The sequence below is a fragment of the Abramis brama genome (genome assembly GCF_963993115.1).
Source record: "Abramis brama genome assembly, chromosome: 25".
Lineage (NCBI taxonomy): Eukaryota > Metazoa > Chordata > Actinopteri > Cypriniformes > Leuciscidae > Abramis > Abramis brama.
Genome location: NC_139987.1, coordinates 28,293,947 through 28,313,804, shown reverse-complemented (window position 1 = coordinate 28,313,804; position 19,858 = coordinate 28,293,947). Strand labels below are relative to the sequence as shown.

General features: G+C 45.6%; 1 protein-coding gene across 4 annotated transcripts in view; it reads right to left on the bottom strand.

The window, feature by feature from the left end:
• Positions 1 to 13,812, bottom strand: part of LOC311076074 (sialic acid-binding Ig-like lectin 13) — a 62,922-nt gene extending 49,110 nt beyond the window's left edge. For 2 of the 4 annotated variants that reach the window (XM_084103946.1, XM_084103950.1), the window contains exons 1-5: positions 13,769 to 13,812; positions 13,526 to 13,582; positions 12,464 to 12,826; positions 12,122 to 12,367; positions 10,416 to 10,670 (exon numbers count right to left, since the gene is read on the bottom strand). In XM_084103946.1, coding sequence (XP_083960072.1) covers positions 10,416 to 10,670; positions 12,122 to 12,367; positions 12,464 to 12,826; positions 13,526 to 13,580 — 919 coding nt within the window. In that variant the 5' untranslated portion in view covers positions 13,581 to 13,582; positions 13,769 to 13,812. Of the gene's footprint in view, positions 1 to 3,600; positions 3,834 to 4,041; positions 4,095 to 9,031; positions 9,119 to 10,025; positions 10,072 to 10,186; positions 10,278 to 10,415; positions 10,671 to 12,121; positions 12,368 to 12,463; positions 12,827 to 13,525; positions 13,583 to 13,768 lie in introns of those variants that run through there. The other 2 variants (XM_084103949.1, XM_084103951.1) reach the window with 2 other exon arrangements.
• Positions 13,813 to 19,858: the final 6,046 nt, after the last annotated feature.

Genomic DNA, 19,858 nt, shown 5'->3' with positions numbered 1-19,858 from the left:
TATTTCATTCACAATAACTGCCTTAGGTGCGAGTGATCTAATGTTTAGAAGACCTAGCTTTAAAAATTGTTTTTGTTTACTAATAGCAACATTTTCTGGTTTAATAACAATTAGATTGTTCCTAGATCCTGCAGTAGATTTATTAATTGGTCTCACTAAACGAGGAATAGACACAGTTTCTATGCAATGTTCAACACTAGTATTTATATCAGTTAAATTGGTTAAATTGGTGCAGCAGAGACTATGATTTGGACTTTTGGTTACTAGTCAAAAGGTATTTAACATTTTGGAGATGTTATCCGACAAAAGATCTGCTCCGAATCTGCTTGGGTGTAAGCCATCAGCACGGAAAAGCCTAGGACGCTCCAAAAACAGATTCCAATTATTTAGAAAGAGCAGTTTCTGCTCACTGCACCATGACATTAACCATTCATTTAGCGCGAACAATCTACTAAACTTTTCATGTCCTAGTTCGGTACGTGGGAAGCGGTCCTGACACAATAATCGTTGTTTCGGGCGATGTGCTGCGTACCGTATCGATCAGATTCCTTGTCTTTTTTCAGAATCTCCGTCTGACGCAGCCTGATGTCGTTCACTCCCGCGTGCAGGACCACAGTTCCGACGCGCTCGTCATCGTTCAGAATCTCGGGAACGCGAGCAGCGATTTCAGAAACACGAGCACCAGGAAAGCAGTGACTGTGCACCTTACTTTTACCTAACGTAGCATGTACGTGCCGAACGATGGAATCGCCGATGATCAAAGCATCGCGTTCTGTTTCGCGGAGAGGGGAGAAGCGGTTCTGTGTGGATAGCTCGAAAACCGGGAGGGTCGGAGAGAGTTTTGGTCTGGGCCTGACTCGCGTCTTCCGCTGCGGAACCACCCAGGCTTCGTGGTGGCGTGTTGGAGCCGGAGTGAACGAGACCATGGCTGATCGCGGCCTCGGCGCTCGGGACCGATGTTGAGAAACGCACGGAGTAGACGAGGTCGGAGTCAGCAGGTTAGTAACGTTAGTCACTGATTTGTGTGCATCGGCGCGTGATGTTTCAAGAGCCAAACGCCGGTCTATCAGCTCGGCCTGTCTTACTAAAAGGTCGTGGATCTGTTTCTCAACAGCTTCCAGCTCAGACTGCAATGCGTGCAGTTCAAATGTATCTTCACCTGCACCAAAGGGTAGACTACTTACATCTGATATATTCGCCATTTTAACAGATGGACAGTAAGTTAGCAACGACGCTACCAGTGATGCTATCAATATTAATACTAATTTATGACTGAAGTCTTGGATATAATCCGTCTTTTTAGTGGTGCGCGGGTGTAGAGTAGACGCACGATAGGCGAAAAAGAATGTTTGTTTGTAAATGAGAGTAGAGAAGACCCGTTCAGCCGTGATCCACGGACGTAACCTATAAGAGTATCCAGCGTTGGATCACAAAAAGGCTTGAGACGTGTCTGCTCAACAGTCCGCGTTGTAACTATGAGGTGTGAGCAGTAGTGCTTCTCAGTGAGGAAAAGTAGAAAATGTTCGTTTTAAGTGAGTTTAAAGAGAAAATCAAGAATTATAAATCAATCGATAGAGCTCCAAAGACAACAACACGTTCAGACGCGACGCATGCGCATTCGTAGACCATGAGCCGGGAGCGCAGACCATTTTTCCCATCATTAAACTAGCAAAAGTGGATCGTTAAAATAGGGCCCATAATGTTATTCTATGTAGTAGTTTGTTGTCTGTATGAGACTAGCAGTAAGCTAGATCAACATTAGAATAACATAGTGATCATATTCTAACATTTCATCATGCTAAGCTATATAACATTGATTAATTGTATGTACATTTGTTCACCTGTCAAATAAAGCACATGCAGGAGCAGCATCTCTGTCCAGTCGAAGCTAGTCGCGAAGCTCTCGGCATCTCGAAAATGCCACACTGATATTGATCCTCATTTTATTTCTCCTTTTGTCCCAAATTCTGCTTGCCATGGAACAACAACAGCGTGAGCGTGCCGCTAGACATAATGCAGTTGTCCACGTCTGTTGCCATGGTTACTATGGCAGTATGAGTGGAAACCAGGGATAACGTGGATATTACATCATTAACAGGCGACAAGTTACAAGGGACAGGCACTATTTAAAATTGTGAATTTTTCTGAATTTACAAACTCTTGGAAAAATGTAGGATATTGTAAGTACACAACTGAACTAATATATATAACACTGTGTAAGTGGTTTTTGGATATTTAAATACAAAAATCGTACATATTGTTCCTTTAATATAGAACAGAAAAATTTTAGAATGCGAAAAAGAAAAAGAAAAAAACTCATCTTGAGATGGTATTTAAATGATTGAATTTAATACAGAAATCACTCACATTTGTCTCAGGTATATAGTTTTGAGAAGCAGTAACAGCCTAATAGCTTGTTTACGATATCCAAACAAGAAGTTGGTGAAGCTGGGGACGTTCCATGCAGTATTAGTTTTATTTATATACTTAAGTTCTCTTTTTGGTTTATATCTTATTTGTATGTTATACATGTCAACATCTTACACATTACTGACAAAACCCACAGCATTTTCAGTCAGGATAGGGGATGAGGAGGGGTAACAGCCAAGGTAACAGCGTTCGTGTGTTGGTGGTTGGCCCTCTGCCTCTTAAGCGTTAAAAGTCATCGCAAATAAACTGCTATTGTGAACTTGCTGCCCCCCTTCAACAGCGACACTAACACGTGTTCAAACGTCGCTTTGCACTCATAGACTGTAAAAAAAAATCTGGAGGTAGTGTCCGCAATGTCACCCGTAGTTTTCTGAAGAGCATTTTTGAAGCCCAAAGTGGGCCATCGCCATCTTGGCACCGCAATAACCGAAAATGTGCAGCGAGGCGAATTAGCTGAGATGACGTGAAGCTAACACACAGCAGACAAACGGCTAGTAGTGACATTAGCAGCAATCCACCTGTCACTCAAGTGGCCACGCCCTTAATTATGCAGAACTTTAAGGCTTAAAGCGATGCTGGGTGACGTCACTTCTTGTTGACGTTCAAAGTATTGTCAAACAAAACGGAGGCTAGCTCGACCCTCCCTCTTCCTAATTCCATTCCCTCCCGTGCTTCCTGAAACAGTCGTGAACCATTTAGAAAAAACAAACTGGATTTACCCTGTCCAGCAGAAACAGAGTCTCCTGAATGTTGGATCGGAAGCCCTTCTGCCAGCGGAGTTCTCGCCACCTTTTGAACGCTCATGTTGTTTCAAACCTGTATGAATTTATTTCTTCTGCTGAACAGAAAGGAAGATATTTAGAAGAATGGCAGTAACCAGACAGTTTCTGGTATCATTGGCTTCCATATTAGGAAAAAAAAAATACTATGGAAGTCAATGGTACCAGAAACTGTCTGGTTACTGACATTCTTCTAAATATCTTCCTTTCTGTTCAGCAGAAGAAATAAATTCATACAGGTTTGAAACAACATGAGGGTGAGTATATGATGACAGAATTTTCATTTTAAAGTGGAGTATCCCTTTAAAACAGGATGTTGAATCTTCGTAATTTTTTATCATTTAATGTTTTATTTGAAAAGGAATAAAGAGAAAAATCACGTGGACCCTTTAATACACAGATAAAATGTATAAATTATTACAGAAACAACTCTAAATTCATTTATTAATTACACAATGACTGTTTATTCATGTCACATGAATATAATCCATTACTTTCTGCAAAATGGAAACTCTTACAATGCGTTTTATTTTTCATTGGTAGTTGTGAGGTGGATGTGTCCAGTGATGGGACAAAAGTTCAAGTTTAGCTTGTGCTTCATCTTACTGTGGCGGCTTGCTGTGGCTACAACAGAAATAAGACACACATTTACATAAATCAACACTACAAATGGTACAAATAATCTCAGAAAATATATATTTCTGTCAGTGAAACGACTCATATAATCCATCTTGCAACAGAAAGAAAAGACTGTTTAGTATCTGTTGAGTTGATTGACTACTGAGGACATTTTTTATTTGCTGATGAAATTGAGAAGACTTGAGAAACTTACTGACAGATTCTTATATTCAGAAGAGCCCGAATAGCAGATCTGGGATGGACAGTCTATGGCAAAAACACATTGATTATTTATTATCTGACTTTGGAATGCACAAACTCTTTTGCACATGTAGTTCCCTTTCGAGGGAACTCGAACTGCGTCGAATGACACTCACCCTCAGCGTAGCGCCTCTGAAGTATGAATGAAACTAAGCCAGTCTTGATTGGTGTTGCGTCATGACGTAACGTGTGACGGCATAAGCGGAAGCTACAAAAGACGCCGGCACACAACAGAGTTAGCTTTCTGTTCTTCAGCAAGCGCTCTCTGTTTTGTATGTCTTATGTGGTGTTGTCTGTCAGTTACACAACCACAATAAGAAAGAATGGCGAGTGCAAATGACAGGCGGTGTGTGCATCCCTGCCCTCGTTATATCACGGGTGGGGACACACACCAATTGTGCATGCATTGTTTGTGAGTGCAGCACCCGCGGGCAGCTCTCGAGGGGGATGCTTGCGAGGATTGTCAGTCTCTATCGATCCATGTGCTTCACTCCCGCCTGGCCATTTTCAATGAGGATGGCCAGGCTCGCGAGCCCCGTGGTTCGGGACCCGCGTTCGCCGAGGCGGCGCGGAAACGCTCTTCATGGGGCTCGCAGATGGATCTGACAGAGGATCTCGAGACTGCTGAGGCATATTCTCGGGATTCCTCTGCCAGTTCTGATGTTCTCCCTCCTCGCGCGGAAGCCCACTCCACGGCTTCTACTGCACGAGTGGAGAACCCGATGCTCGAGCTGTCTGCTTCTGAGGAAGTAGACGTGCTCAGTTTCGAAGGCGGGGATTTTGGGGATGACTCACCTCCTCATGTCCCCGCATATGAGGAGCTGGTAGTAGAGCTCCAGCAGTGTTCAGTCCCGCTCCCGCCCGCTCCCGCAAAGATTTGTCATTTTTAGTCCCGCTCCCGCCCACATCTGTGATATTATGTCCCGCTCCCGCCCGCAAATGCCCGCAAGACGGCAGGCAGGATGTATGTTCACTTTCTGTCTCACGAAAGGTCTTGGAAAAAAAATGCGATTTGTGTCCGTTGTATGTTAACACCTTTTGGCATTTATCGCAGCAGGCAAAAGGTAGTTGATTCCCCTCTCCATCATGCACAACCGAAAAAGACTGCCAAATGTCTGATTTGAGGTTTCGTGATTTTTTTTTGTGGTAAATGTGCCTTTCTTTAGAGAAGTGCTTACATCTGAAGCGCTTAGGCCTATATCTGAAGCACTAGAGGTGCTCTTTTCCTTGTCCATGCTGTCTATTTTGAACTTGAAGCTTTTGAATTCGAACACGGAGCAGCGGGAAGGAATTGTCTCTAAACAAGTGTGCGTGAGATTAGGCCCCGCCCTACCCCAAACGACAACATCCAAGTTTAGGCTGCTTAAAACGTTTTTATTGCTGCCAAACAGAATCTCCCTCACAACTACAAATTATGTACGCTACTTTAATCATTTATATATTTTACTTTACACTCATATTTAATTTGCGGGAGTGCAGCGTATCATCCCCCCCGCCCGCACCCGCAAGTGCACCTTCATCATCCCGCCCGCTCCCGCAATGACCTTTCAAAATTTGTCCCGCGCCGTTCTGTTTTGCGTCGGGTCCCGCGGGAGTGCAGAACTCTAGCTGGTAGAGGTTGTGTCTACTGCATCATCTGCATCATCCCTGAAAACCCCAGTGGTGCCCACTAAACCGTGCAGGGATACATCATCCTTAATGGGCAGAGCTTATATGGCTGCGGGTCGGGCTGGCGCTTGTCTGCACACAATGGCAGTACTCCAAGCATACCAGGCCGACCTTCTTAAAGATATTGATGAGGGCGAGGGTCCAACTCCCGAAGATATTGCGGAGTTGACGAAGGCTGGAGACCTGTCTCTCCGAGTCACCAAGGAGACGGCCGTTCCATGGCGGCGATGGTGGTCTCGGAGAGACATCTATGGCTTAATTTATCGGGCATCAGGGAGAAAGACAGGGCTTTCCTCCTTGATGCCCCGATTTCGCCTTCTGGCCTGTTCGACGACGCCGTAAACACCACCGTTGGCAGGTTTCAGGAGGCAAAGAAGCAGTCTGCAGCCTTCAAACAATACCTCCCTCGCCGTACCAAATCAAAGGAGCCTGCCCCCAGTAGGCAGCCGCAGCCATTCACCAGCTCCCCCGACTACAGACAGGCGCAAAAAGAGAGCATCGCGTCTAGAGCCCCCCCTCAAGGAGCTGTCTGCCCCACAGGCCTGCGGCCAGGCAGCAATCGCGTCCGCCCATCGAGAATCATTTTCGGTCGAACCCTGCTGGAGATCCGCTTCAGGGGGTCGAAAACGAAACACGATTGATACCCGAGATACTCAAGAGGCTGGTTCCCTTGGTAAAATATTTAGATGCATGGAAAAATTTCACGAATATTTCTCCTTGGGCCCTGCGCATCATTCAAAACGGGTACAGACTGCAGTTCGGTTTCCGCCCACCGAAGTTCAACGGGGTGGTCTGGACTGTAGTCGACCCAGAGCAGGGTCGGGTATTGGAACAAGAAGTAAACTCCCTGTTGGTAAAGGAGGCTATAGAACGTATTCCTCCACCAGACTTCAACTTCATAGTTCCTCCACCAGACTCCAACTTCATAGTTCCCGAGAAGAATGGGGGGTTGTGTCCAATAATAGATCTCAGGTACTTGAACCGGTCTCTGAGGAGGTTCAGGTTCAAGATGCTCACCATTCCTATCATCGTGAACCAAAATCAATCCAAGGATTGGTTTGTCACGATAGATCTAAAGGACACATACTTCCACATTTCCTTACTTCCAACTCACAGGAAGTTCCTGAGGTTCGCTTTCGGGGGCGAAGAGTACCAATATCGGGTTCTTCTATTCGGCCTAGCTCTCTCCCCTCGCATATTTACCAAATGCATGGATGCAGCTCTAGCACCGCTGAGGCTCCAGGGCATCAGGGTGCTCAACTATATTGACGACTGGCTGATTTTGGCCCAGTCACAAGAGCTGGCAGTTCAGCATCGAGATGTCGTCCTCGCCCACATCCAGAGCTTGGGGTTGAGACTCAACACAAAGAAAAGTGTGTTGGCACCAGCCCAGAGAACCACGTTCCTTGGAGTGGTGTGGGACTCGGTCACGATGCGGGCACAATTATCTCCTGCATGGATCGAATCCATCCTGGCCACGGAGTCCAGGATAAAGCTAGGCCAAGCCATCACTGTCAAACACTTTGGTTCGGCCCAGTGGAAGTGGATCTATTTGTGTCTCAAGAGACGACCCACTGTCCGCTGTGGTTCTCCCTCACACATCCAGCCCCGCTGGGGTTGGATGCCATGGTACAGACGTGGCCAAGGCTGCGTCTGTACACATTTCCCCCGATTGCTCTGCTCCTGGGAGTTCTAGAGAGGGACCGTCGCGATGGGATCAGTCTACTATTGGTAGCCCCGTTGTGGCCGGCCCAAGTATAGTTCTCAGACATAATATCGCTCCTGGACGGCCCTCCATGGGAGATTCCCATCAGGAGGGACCTGCTGACACAGGCAGAGGGCTCAATATTTCACCCTCGGCCGGAACTATGGAAACTGTGGGTCTGGCCCCTGAGAGGGCACAGTACCGAGAGGCTGGCCTGTCAGCAGGAGTAGTGGAGACCATACTCAGCTCTAGAGCTCCCTCCACGAGGAAGTTGTACGGCCCAAAATGTTAAGTTTTCACCGTATGGTGTAGAGAGCGTGAGGTGGACCCAGTTAACTGCCCAGTGGCTTCAGTGCTGGAGTTCCTCCAAGATCGCTTCTCGGCTGGTCTTACCCCATCCACACCCAAGGTGTATGTGGCTGCCATTTCGCCTTTCCACGCTCTTCTGGGTGATGTGCCTCTGGGGAGACAGCAGTTGGTCGTACGTTTCCTCCGTGGGGCTTGGAGGATAAGACCTGTGGCTTGTACCAGGGTTCCCACTTGGGACCTGGCGGTGGTTCTCGAAGGGTTGGTTTGAGGCCCCCTTCGAACCTCTGGGCTCGGCTGACGCCAAGAACCTTTCCCTAAGATGGCTGTTTTGTTGCCCATTACTTCTCTAGGAGAGTAGGAGATCTTCAGGCGCTCTCTATATCCAATGGGTGCCTGGAGTTTGCTCCAGGCGACATTAAAACCATCCTACATCCCAGGCCGGGCTATTTGCCTAAGGTGCCATCGAATGTGGCACGGCCTACGGTCCTGCAGGCTTTTCATCCTCCACCTCACGTGATGGCGGATGAGGAGAGACTTCATCTGCTCTGCCCTGTCAGAGCTCTTAAATTATATATTCAGAGGAAGTCAGACCAGTTGCTAGTGTGTTTCGGGTTGCCCAAGCAACTGGATTGTTCAAGCTATATCTATGGCCTACCAGGTGCGCAATTTGCCTTCACCTTTGGCCGTGAGGGCTCATTCGACCAGAGGCATGGCGTCCTCTAGAGCCCTCCTCTCAGGGGCCCCGATCCAAGAAGTCTGCAATGCAGCAGGATGGGCCACCCCTCACACTTTCATTATATTTTATAGCCTGGACATTCCATCTACACCTGGCACCCTTGTGCTCTCGTCCTAAGTGTGCCTGTGCGCAGCTTCACACTGGGACAGTCAGGGCTCGTTGTGGCATAGTGGGTACTCGTTCCCCCAAAACGTCATCTGACGCAGTTTGAGTTCCCTCGAAAGGGAACGTCTCGGGTTACGACTGTAATCCTTGTTCCCTGAGAAAGGGAACGAGAACTGCGTCCCTTCGCCACGCCTTCCCCTGCCTGGGAGCGCTTGCTTCATCACAGAAGCTAACTCTGTTGTGTGCCGGCGTCCTTTTGTAGCTTCCGCTTATGCCGTCACACGTTACGTCATGACGCAACACCAATGGCGCTACGCTGAGGGCATTCCCCCAAAGTGTCATTCGACGCAGTTCTCGTTCCCTTTCTCAGGGAACAAAGGTTACAGTCGTAACCCAAGATGTTTTTGATATTTCTCTTACTGTGAGCGTGTCATAGAGGTCAGATGATCTGGACTTGAGGTCAAGAGCAGCATATGTGCCTTCACTGGGATCAGGTCTGGGATCGTTCTACAGGAGAACAGAGAGAAGGACTATCACCAAAAAAAGATTGTAAAAGATTTTAAATTGTTAACATGATAATCAAAAATGTAATCACCCCACAGTCTCTACTCATAAAACCATGTACAATCCTGAGTATATATATATATATATATAATATGTATGTAACGATCACTAGTGAGAGTGCCTGGGATTACCATCAACAAACCCGGACAATCACCACACATCCACAGACTCCATTCCCCATAATCCTCAGTTCAGACTATCATCCATTATCACTTTCACCTGTGTCTCATTACCTTGTTTACTCACCCTATAATAGCCTGGTTTTCACATTCATTCTCTGCAAAGTCTTGTTTAGTGTTTGTACTGCAATTCTCAGCGTTTGTCTTTTATTCCCGTGTTCTTGGTTTTGATCTCTGCCTGTCCTTGGATTTTCCTTTTTGCCTGTGACCCCTGTGTCCCCTGTGAACCTGTGTCCCTGTTACCCTGTGGCCCCTGTTACCCCGTGGCCCCTGCGACCCTGCAACCCTATGTCCCTGTTACCCTGTGGCCCTGTTACCCCGCGACCCTGTGTCCCCTGTGACCCTGTGACCCCTGCGACCCTGCAACCCTGTGTCCCTCTTACCCTGCGACCCTGTGACCCTGCAACCCTGTGACCCCTGTGACCCCTGTGACCCCTGCGACCCTGTGACCCTGTGTCCCTGTTTTTGTTTGGACTGATTACCTGGTCTTTTTTGACCTCTTGCCTGTTTTCTGGATTATGTCTTTGGATTACCCTCTGTTCAAATAAACTGCATTTGGATCCTCAAGCTTCGTGTCTCAGAGCAGTACGTGACAATATATGTGTTCTACATGTACAAAGAAGCTGTAATTGATTTATTAGTATCATTCTGTGGTTCTTTGGCCATCTCACCTCATACTCGTGTATTGCAGATCTACAGTTTATCCTTTTCTTCCGACTGTTAAAAAGAAACGGAAACAAGCCATTTCATTGTTTAGTGCAATATTCAAATGTACTTTCGCATTAGTGTAAAAGCAAATTATATTACTCTTTGTTGATACATTTTTATTTACATTGCATATAGTATGATGGTGATCATGATAGTGAATATTGCACATGCCACTGCGATCATTACCCAGACGAGCAAACCAACATTACTATGATCTGAAAGAGGGAGAAGATCATAATTAAATCTACAAACTAAGAATGACACTAAGACATTCTGTGGTGGGTCTAAAGCAGAAATCACAGTCAATGTTTAGAGGATTTAATGTCACAGTTACTGAACCATCATGAACTCACACATGACGTTTAAAGTCACAGCATCAGAGTATTTCTCTCCATGTTCATTGCTGGACTTGCACTTGTATTCTCCACTGTCATCAGAGCTGATCTTTGAGATGCTGTAGATTCTTCCAGATCCTACAAGCGTTCCTCCTTTAATCCAGCTGATTTCTGCAGGAGGGTTTGAGTCACTGCTGCAGTTCAGAGTCACTGAATCTCCCTCCACTATTACACCAGATGGACTGATGGAGATCACAGGATTCCCTGGAGGATCTACAGGAGAAATATTTGAAATTTCATTTTTAATCTTCAGACTTCAGACCACAGACTTCAGACCACAGACTTCAGACCACAGACTTCATACCCGTCTCAGAATAGCTCAGAAGATAAGGACAGATTGTCCTCTTGTAATCTGCAATTGGTGAGTAGCTACTTTTGTGGCTCAAGCCCCTGATTATTGTCTAATGCTCCTGATATTTGTGAAGATTCACTCATATTATAAATGTCAAATAATATAGATTTTAATATAAATTCTTGCACTTAATATAAATTCTTCACCCTAGTGAAGTGGTGATGAAAAATAGGTTAACAAAAAAAAAAAAAAAAAAAAAAAGGTTTATCTAAACATAATGCATTACACAGACATCTTGATGCCTCGTCTGTTTTTCTAGTTTTTTCATCTTGACACGCTGCGCTCTTTTGTATTTTGTTCACAGTTTTAAAAGCACAAACTCGTTCCTTCATTTAGCTCACTGCAGTTTTAAAGCCCTCATTATCTGTTCCATAGACATAATAAATACATAGATGCATATGTCTATGGGATTGTCAGTCTGCAGGTTTCAATAAACCGTTATTGATTCAAAGCACTGATGAGGAAATAACAAAGATGTTCAGAGAGATTGATAACATCTGCCTAATAACTAATTTACAATGTAACATTTTAAATGTATAGCTTTATGGTTTAATCATGGAAAATACATAAAATACAATAAATGTAGGGTGTTGAAGTTATTGATGCATTTAAAAATGTTCTTAGCAACCCCTCTGAACTGTACAATTTTATTATACACTAAATAAAATAGACACTCTGTGATGATGAACTAGGTTAATGACATCATCACTAGAGTGCCAGCCTAGTGCTAGCCAGAAAGTACCATTTTGTTAAGAGGGAAAGAGCCATAAGTGCAATGAGGTGTTAAATGTTTGAATGTGTGTTTGTATGTTATGCATGTTTGTATTATGATTATTGCATGTCAGAAATGAGTTCTTGATTATTTAGGTGCCAATGTTTTGCTGTGTAATTGAGTGTTGAGTGTCACGGGGAAAGGTTCCACCCCGTGACAATGGTTCGTCCCACTGGTGTTTGGCGGGAGACCTGTATATTTAAACCATTGTCTGAGCATGTTTGGGGGAGGTTGCCTCTTGTATATATTGTGCAAATGTTTGAACCTGTCTGAGGTGAGACATATCGATATTTTGTGGATGTGCCACTAGGCATTGTGTAGTGCCAGTTTTGCTGCTCACAGCATCTTTGCTTTATGCTTTTAGCACCAGTGTCTGTTGCATTTAGTGTTTTTTTTGTTTTTTTTACTTTGTGTACTGCACATTGAGAAATGCTGCTTCTAAAATAAACCACAACTGGCATTTTGAAAACCACTCCTTTGTACTGAGCCTTCCTAAGCTTCTCTCAAGCCTCTCGACAACACTCTACATGACACACTCACACATGACATTGAGCTGAACAGCAGGAGAGATGAGAGTGTGTCCGTCTACAGCACAGCTGTATCTGCCTGAATCCTCTCTTCTCACTGGGTTGAGGAGGAGTGTGTTACTGAGTTTTCTCTTAGTTAATGGCTGTGAGTTTCTGTACCAGATGAATGTGTCTCTGTCAGTCGGAGCGCAGCTGCTTTTACATCTCAGATTGACTGGATCTCCCTCTGTCACTCTCTCAGGAGACTCCACCTGAAGATCTGAACACAACACACACATTATATCTAGTGCTGCTGTCATACACTGATTATTATTCAACATAATGCAGAAGAAGAGATGAAACTCATCAGAGTCACCTGTGACAGTAAGAGTCACTCCTGGATCACCAGTATATTTTCCATCAGGTTTATCAGTGATGAAGCTGAAATAGTACATGTGTGAATCCTTCAGTGTCACATGATGCAGTCTGACGTTGCAGTGCTGGTGTTTATCTCCCAGATACCGAAGCCTCTGACGGTATTCAGGGTCCTCAGACAGATCTGGAGGCTCTTCATCATCTATTACCGGTGTTTTGGTCCAGAACACTTTCTTGATCTGATGTCCTCTAGGGTATGTATAAGTGCAGCTCATTGTCACTGATGAGTCCTTTACTGCACAGATGTGTGAAGGACTGTAACTCACACCCCAATCATTATCAACACCCCACGGGCTACAAACTCCTGAAACACACATTAAAGGGATAGTTCACACAAAAACGATTGTTTCATAATTACTGACCCCTCTTGTTCATTACATTCTTTTTTTTTAACCTATTAAACACATTAAAAACATTAATATAATCATTATAGATTAACATATTTAATATTGTACATTAATTCCAATCAGAAGAATTTAAACATTTATCTAAAGTTATTATTGAAAGTGAAAGTGAAAGTGACACGTGACGGCCAAGTATGGTAACCCATACTTGGAATTTGACCTCTGCATTTAACCCATCCAAGTTAATGCACACACATTAGGAGCAGAGTAGTGAGTAGTTAACACACACACTGCAAACGTGGATACACACACCCAGAGCAGCGGGCAGCCTTTGTGTGGCGCCCGGGGAGCGATTAGGGGTTAGGTGCCTTGCTCAAGAGCACCTCAGTCATTTCCCACTGGTTCTGGTTCCCACTGGTTCAGCAATCTTTGGGTTACCAGTTCAACTCCCTAACCACTAGGCCATGACTGCCCCTAGTAGTAGTATAATAAAATTATTCTTTTTAATTTTATCTCAATTTTTTTTGGATGAATTTTTTTTTCACAGAAATTTGTTTGTGAAAGGGGTTTTAACAGGGGGTCTGCACTCATGATTTGAAAGAAAGACTTTGAAAAGTGACTAAAGAACAATAAAATCTTCTCCAGCATGAGCGACTCACCGTGAATCATGAGCAGAAACACCAGAGGAAGAGGAGGAGCCTTCATCAGTGACATCACTACAAGAACAACAACACAGGATCACACACACAGTGAGCATTATAAAAACAATCTTTAGCTTTAAAAACATTTCCATAAACAATTTTTCATGGAGAATATTTCCTTTTGATTATGTGAGTGGTTTCTACAACAGTAAATAGACTATAGACTGACTATATTCACTCAGTAACCAGCGTAACTCTTACCGTGTTCTGGCGAGTCTCTCAGGCGTTACACTGATCAAATTCTCATGGTTAACAGTGTTTTCAAAATGTTTGCACAAACAGTAAATGTTTCTTCCTCTTTCTTCACTCATGCCCACACAAGCAACTTAAGACAACTTTTCATCATGATCCAATGGCATTTATTGATATCTAAAAAGTCATTAAACTCAACATGTTTAACAATATGAAGAAGTTTGTCCACCACTTTGATTGGTCTAGTACAAAGATTTATTAACATCTAGGACGTATTTACAGTTTCACTTGAATTCACATTTCATTTCATTCACAATCACATTTTAAGATTAAAGGGATGTTCAGATATAAATGGAATAAAAATAAACGTGTGTTTGTTTGTTTTTTACTACATTTTTATAGCCTTTTTACCTGGAAACATTTTCTGAAGAATTATTGAGCAAGACACTCAATATAGGCAGAACTTATATTGAGTAAGACTGGATGTCGATACATTGACCGCAGACAGACAAGTTATATTTTGACATCTTTGAGGGAATTTTTGCCTTCAGTTTATTGGCGAAAAGAATAGCGACAGGAAGTGGTGGGCAGTCAAGGTGGGAGGGACAGGAAATGACCTCATCCAGAATCAGTCAACACACACATAAGCGCCAGCCCGTAATGAAGAACACATGCACAGCCCAATGTGTCTCAATGTACGTCATCGATCAAAATGAATTCTTAGCTAATATTGCTTAATACAAAACCCCTAAAAGGACATGGAGATTCAAAAGTATGAGATGGGGGGAGAAATTATATTTCAGTGCTCGCAAAAGTTGCATGCATGGGTAATGCAAAGGATTTGAGAGAAAACGCAAAAGCATAGAAATATAATTTCCACCACCATGTGACTTTAGGGGCTCCGTAAAATGTTATTTTAGTCAAACGGATTAAACCAACATGACTGACCTCGCCTTAACACACGTACACAGAAGTTGCTCTACAAATAATCATCACTGGAGACTTTAATAGACTGAGGTGTTCATCAAAGCTTTAATTTTATCCACTGTTGCATATTTCCAGAGTTTGTTAGAAAAGCCCAAATATTAAAGCTGCTCTAAGCGATGCTGGGTGACGTCACTTCTTTTTGACGTTCAAAGCGGAGGCTAGCTCGACCCTCCCTCCTCCTCATCCCGTCCCCTCCTCCTCCTCCCTCCTCCCTCCTCCCTCCTCATCCCGTCCCCTCCCCCTCCCTCCTCCATCTCCTCCCCCTCCCTCCTCCTCCTCATCCCGTCCCCTCCCTCTCCCTCTCCCTCTCCCTCCTCCTCTTCCCTCTCCCTCCTCCTCCTCATCCTCCCTCTCCCTCCTCCTCCTCATCCTCCCTCTCCCTCCTCCTCATCCTCCCTCTCCCTCCTCCTCCTCATCCTCCCTCTCCCTCCTCCTCCTCATCCCCTCCCCCTCCCTCCTCCTCCTCCCTCCCTCCCCCTCCCTCCTCCTCCCTCCTCCTCCCTCCTCCCGTCCCCTCCCTCCTCCCTCCTCCCTCCCCCTCTCCCCAAATTTGTCACTAATAAAACACAATAAAAATTATTTAAAGAAAAGGCTTATATTTACCTTTTAATAGTTTGTTTACATCTACCTTGTAAATATTATTTGTTTTATTAAAAAGGTTACAATTACAACAACAATTCAAGTGTAATCTTTCTTTGTAAAAACTAAAGTATACATTTTATCATACATATTTCAAAGTTAAGGATTCATTACTTGAATATAGCCTAGGCTACATTGGAATAAACACTATAACATATTATTTGATTACTTTATTTTTGACAAAACATACTATATTTAACATATGAGCAAAAAATGGCAAACAAAAGCTTATTTGAGGTGGCAGATATTTTACAGTAAAAATGTATAATCTATCCAAAACTAATCAATGAAATGTTGTCTTTCATATGTCTGTAACATAGTATCTTTCGTTTTTATTATAAGAAATATAAATGTTAATTTGCAGTTTAATATTGCTTACACAAATACATTTTATTTCAACATATTTCAGTCGATTTTTACTCAGTATAGCAATACAGTTTGCTAAAAGCGAAACATTCATTCACACACGTACAGAAACGCGATTCAAATTTAAACCGTCTTTTGCCAGTTGTGGTAAACAACGCATCTCTGCCATTCATTCATTCATTATGGGGGCGTTCACAGGTTGCATGGATTGCCTCAGTCATTTGAATAGCGCGCGCTCTCCGTGGGCGGGGTCACATTAAAAATAATTAGCTGAGATGAGAACGACTGACATCTCGCTCTTTTCATACAGATTGCATAAACTGAGAATATTTGTTTTTTATAAAAATTACTTCATTTAAAAGAAGAGAATTCAAGCTTCATGCCTGTGTGTCTGTATGCCTGTTTGACTGAGTATTCGCTGAGTTATGTTTCATTTTCGGACGCGTTTCAGAATGGACTTCACTGACAGAGAGGAGGCAGAACTCGCTTCGTGTTTATTTTTCTTTATTTGGCAAAAAGCACAACACTTTGTTTTTATTATGAGTATACACAAAAAAAATACACACTTAACAGGATCGATTGATGTATAACACAAGCATATAAGATAAAAATTAATATTAGTATTTTGATTAATTTTTGCACTGATAAGGAAAAAAACGAGCCCATCGCGCCGGCGCGATAGCCGACCTCAGGGGGTTAACAATACCTCCCTCGCCGTACCAACTCAAAGGAGCCTGCCCTCAGTAGGCAGCCGCAGCCATTCACCAGCTCCCCCGCCTACAGACAGGTGCAAAAAGAGAGCGTCACGTCTACAGCCCCCCCTCAACGAGCTTGGGGGCATAGACGGCGCTCTCAGGCAAAGCCTCAGCAGATGAAGGGCGACCTGAGGACCGTCCTGCAGACTAAAAAAGGCTTCGTCAAAGAGATCCTAGCCAGCCTAGGCTCTCTGTGGGTGGCCCCACCCATGTTGGAGTGATCAAGGTCGCCTCCTCCACAGAGCCCGCAAGAAATCGATGTCGACTTCCCACCGTCAATTACGCTTCGGGCCGCATCGGGTTCCAGTGAACGCACGCTGCACTGTCTGCCCCACAGGCCTGCGGCCAGGCAGCAATCGCGTCCGCCCATCGAGAATCATTTTCGGTCGAACCCTGCCGGAGATCCGCTTCAGGGGGTCGAGAATGAATCCTGATTGATACCCGAAGCCAGCCTCAAGAGGCTGGTTCCCTTGGTAAAATATTTCGATGTGTGGAAAAATCTCATGAATATTTCTCCTTGGACCCTGTGCACCATTCAAAACGGGTACAGAGTGCAGTTCGGTTTCCGCCCACCGAAGTTTAACGGGGTGGTCTGGACTGTAGTCGACCCAGAGCAGGGTCGGGTATTGAAACAAGAAGTAAACTCCTTGTTGGTAAAGGAGGCTATAGAACGTATTCCTCCACCAGACAGGGAGTCCGGGTTTTACAGCCGCTACTTCATAGTTCCCAAGAAGAATGGGGGGTTGCGTCCAATAATAGATCTCAGGCACTTGAACCGGTCTCTGTGGAGGTTCAGGTTCAAGATGCTCACCATTCCTATCATCGTGAACCAAATTCAATTCGAGGATTGGTTCGTCACCATAGATCTAAAGGACACATACTTCCACATTTTCATCCTTCCATCTCACAGCAAGTTCCTGAGGTTCGCTTTCGGGGGTGAAGCGTACCAATATTGGGTTCTTCCCAATACCAAATGCCTAGCTCTCTCTCGCATTTACCAAATGCATGGATGCAGCTCTAGCACCGCTGAGGCTCCAGGGCATCAGGGTGCTCAGCTATATCGACGACTGGCTGATTTTGGCCCAGTCACAAGAGCTGACAGTTCGGCATCGAGATGTCGTCCTCGCCCACATCCAGAGCTTGGGGTTGAGACTCAACACAAAGAAAAGCGTGTTGGCACCAGCCCAGAGAACCACGTTCCTGGGAGTGGTGTGGGACTCGGTCACGATGCGGGCACAATTATCTCCTGCATGGATCGAATCCATCCTGGCCACGGAGTCCAGGATAAAGCTAGGCCAAGCCATCACTGTCAAACACTTCCAGTGAGTGTTAGGTCTCATGGCAGCAGCGTCCAATGTCATTCCATTCGGCCTGCTGCACATGAGGGCTATGCAGTGGTGGTTGAAAACCAAGGGGTTCAAACCCATTCCACATGATCAGGGTTACGCACAGATGCCTTCGTTCCCTATCTATGTGGAAGAAAGCTTGGTTTCTGTCCCAAGGCCCCATGTCGCCGGAAAGCCGTTTCAACAGACGCCTCCCTCACGGGCTGGGGCGCGGTCATGGACGGCCGCTTTATGAGAGGCCTATGGCAGGACCATCATTCCTCCTGGCACATAAATTGCCTGGAAATGTTGGTGGTGTGAGGAGCTTCCTGCCAGACCTCAAAGGTCATCATGTCCTTGTGAGGTCAGACAGTATGTCAGTGGTGGCCTATATAAACCTCCTGTGGTCCCAAGGGAAACTGTTGTCTCTCAGAGCAACATACATCCCGGGGAATCAGAATCAGGGAGCAGACATCCTGTCAAGGCAGGGGCTGAGGCCCAGAGAATGGAGACTCCATCCCGACGTGGTGGAGTCGATATGTCAGAGGTTCGGCCCAGTGGAAGTGGATCTATTTGCATCTCAAGAGACAACCCACTGTCCGCTGTGGTTCTCCCTCACACATCCAGCCCCGCTGGGGTTGGATGCCATGGTACAGACGTGGCCAAGGCTGCGTCTGTACACATTTCCCCCGATTGCTCTGCTCCTGGGAGTTCTAGAGAGGGTCCGTCGCGACTGGATCAGTCTACTGTTGGTAGCCCCGTTGTGGCCGGCCCGAGTATAGTTCTCAGACATAATATCGCTCCTGGACGGCCCTCCATGGGAGATTCCCATCAGGAGGGACCTGCTGACACAGGCAGAGGGCTCAATATTTCACCCTCGGCCGGAACTATGGAAACTGTGGGTCTGGCCCCTGAGGGGGCACAGTACCGAGAGGCTGGCCTGTCAGCAGGAGTAGTGGAGACCATATTCATCTCTAGAGCTCCCTCCACGAGGAAGTTGTATGGCCTAAAATTGAATGTTTTCACCGTATGGTGTAGAGAGCGTGAGGTGGACCCAGTTAACTGCCCAGTGGCTTCAGTGCTGGAGTTCCTCCAAGATCGCTTCTCGGCTGGTCTTACCCCGTCCACACCCAAGGTGCACGTGGCTGCCATTTCGGCTTTCCACGCTCCTCTGGGTTATGGGCCTCTGGGGAGACAGCAGTTGGTTGTACATTTCCTCCGTGGGGCTTGGAGGATGAGACCTGTGGCTCGTTCCAGGGTTCCCACTTGGGACCTGGTGGTGGTTCTCGAAGGGTTGGTTGAGGCCCCCTTCGAACCTCTGGGCTCAGCTGACGCCAAGAACCTTTCCCTAAGATGGCTTTTTTGTTGCCCATTACTTCTCTAGGAGAGTAGGAGATCTTCAGGCGCTCTCTATATCCAATGGGTGCCTGGAGTTTGCTCCAGGCGACATTAAAGTCATCCTACATCCCAGGCCGGGCTATTTGCCTAAGGTGCCATCGAATGTGGCACAGCCTACGGTTCTGCAGGCTTTTCATCCTCCACCTCACGTGACGGCGGATGAGGAGAGACTTCATCTGCTCTGCCCTGTTAGAGCTCTTAAATTATATATTCAGAGGAAGTCAGACCAGTTGCTAGTGTGTTTCGGGTTGCCCAAGCAACTGTATTGTTCAAGCTATATCTATGGCCTACCAGGTGCGCAATTTGCCTTCACCTTTGGCCGTGAGGGCTCATTCGACCAGAGGCATGGCGTCCTCTAGAGCCCTCCTCTCAGGGGCCCTGATCCAAGCAGTCTGCAATGCAGCAGGATGGGCCACCCCTCACACTTTCATTAGATTTTATAGCCTGGACATTCCATCTACACCTGGCACCCGTGTGCTCTCGTCCTAAGTGTGCCTGTGCGCAGCTTCACACTGGGACAGGCAGGGCTCGCTGTGGCATAGTGGGTACTCGTTCCCCCAAAGTGTCATTCAACGCAGTTCGAGTTCCCTCGAAAGGGAACGTCTAGGGTTACGACTGTAATCTTGTTC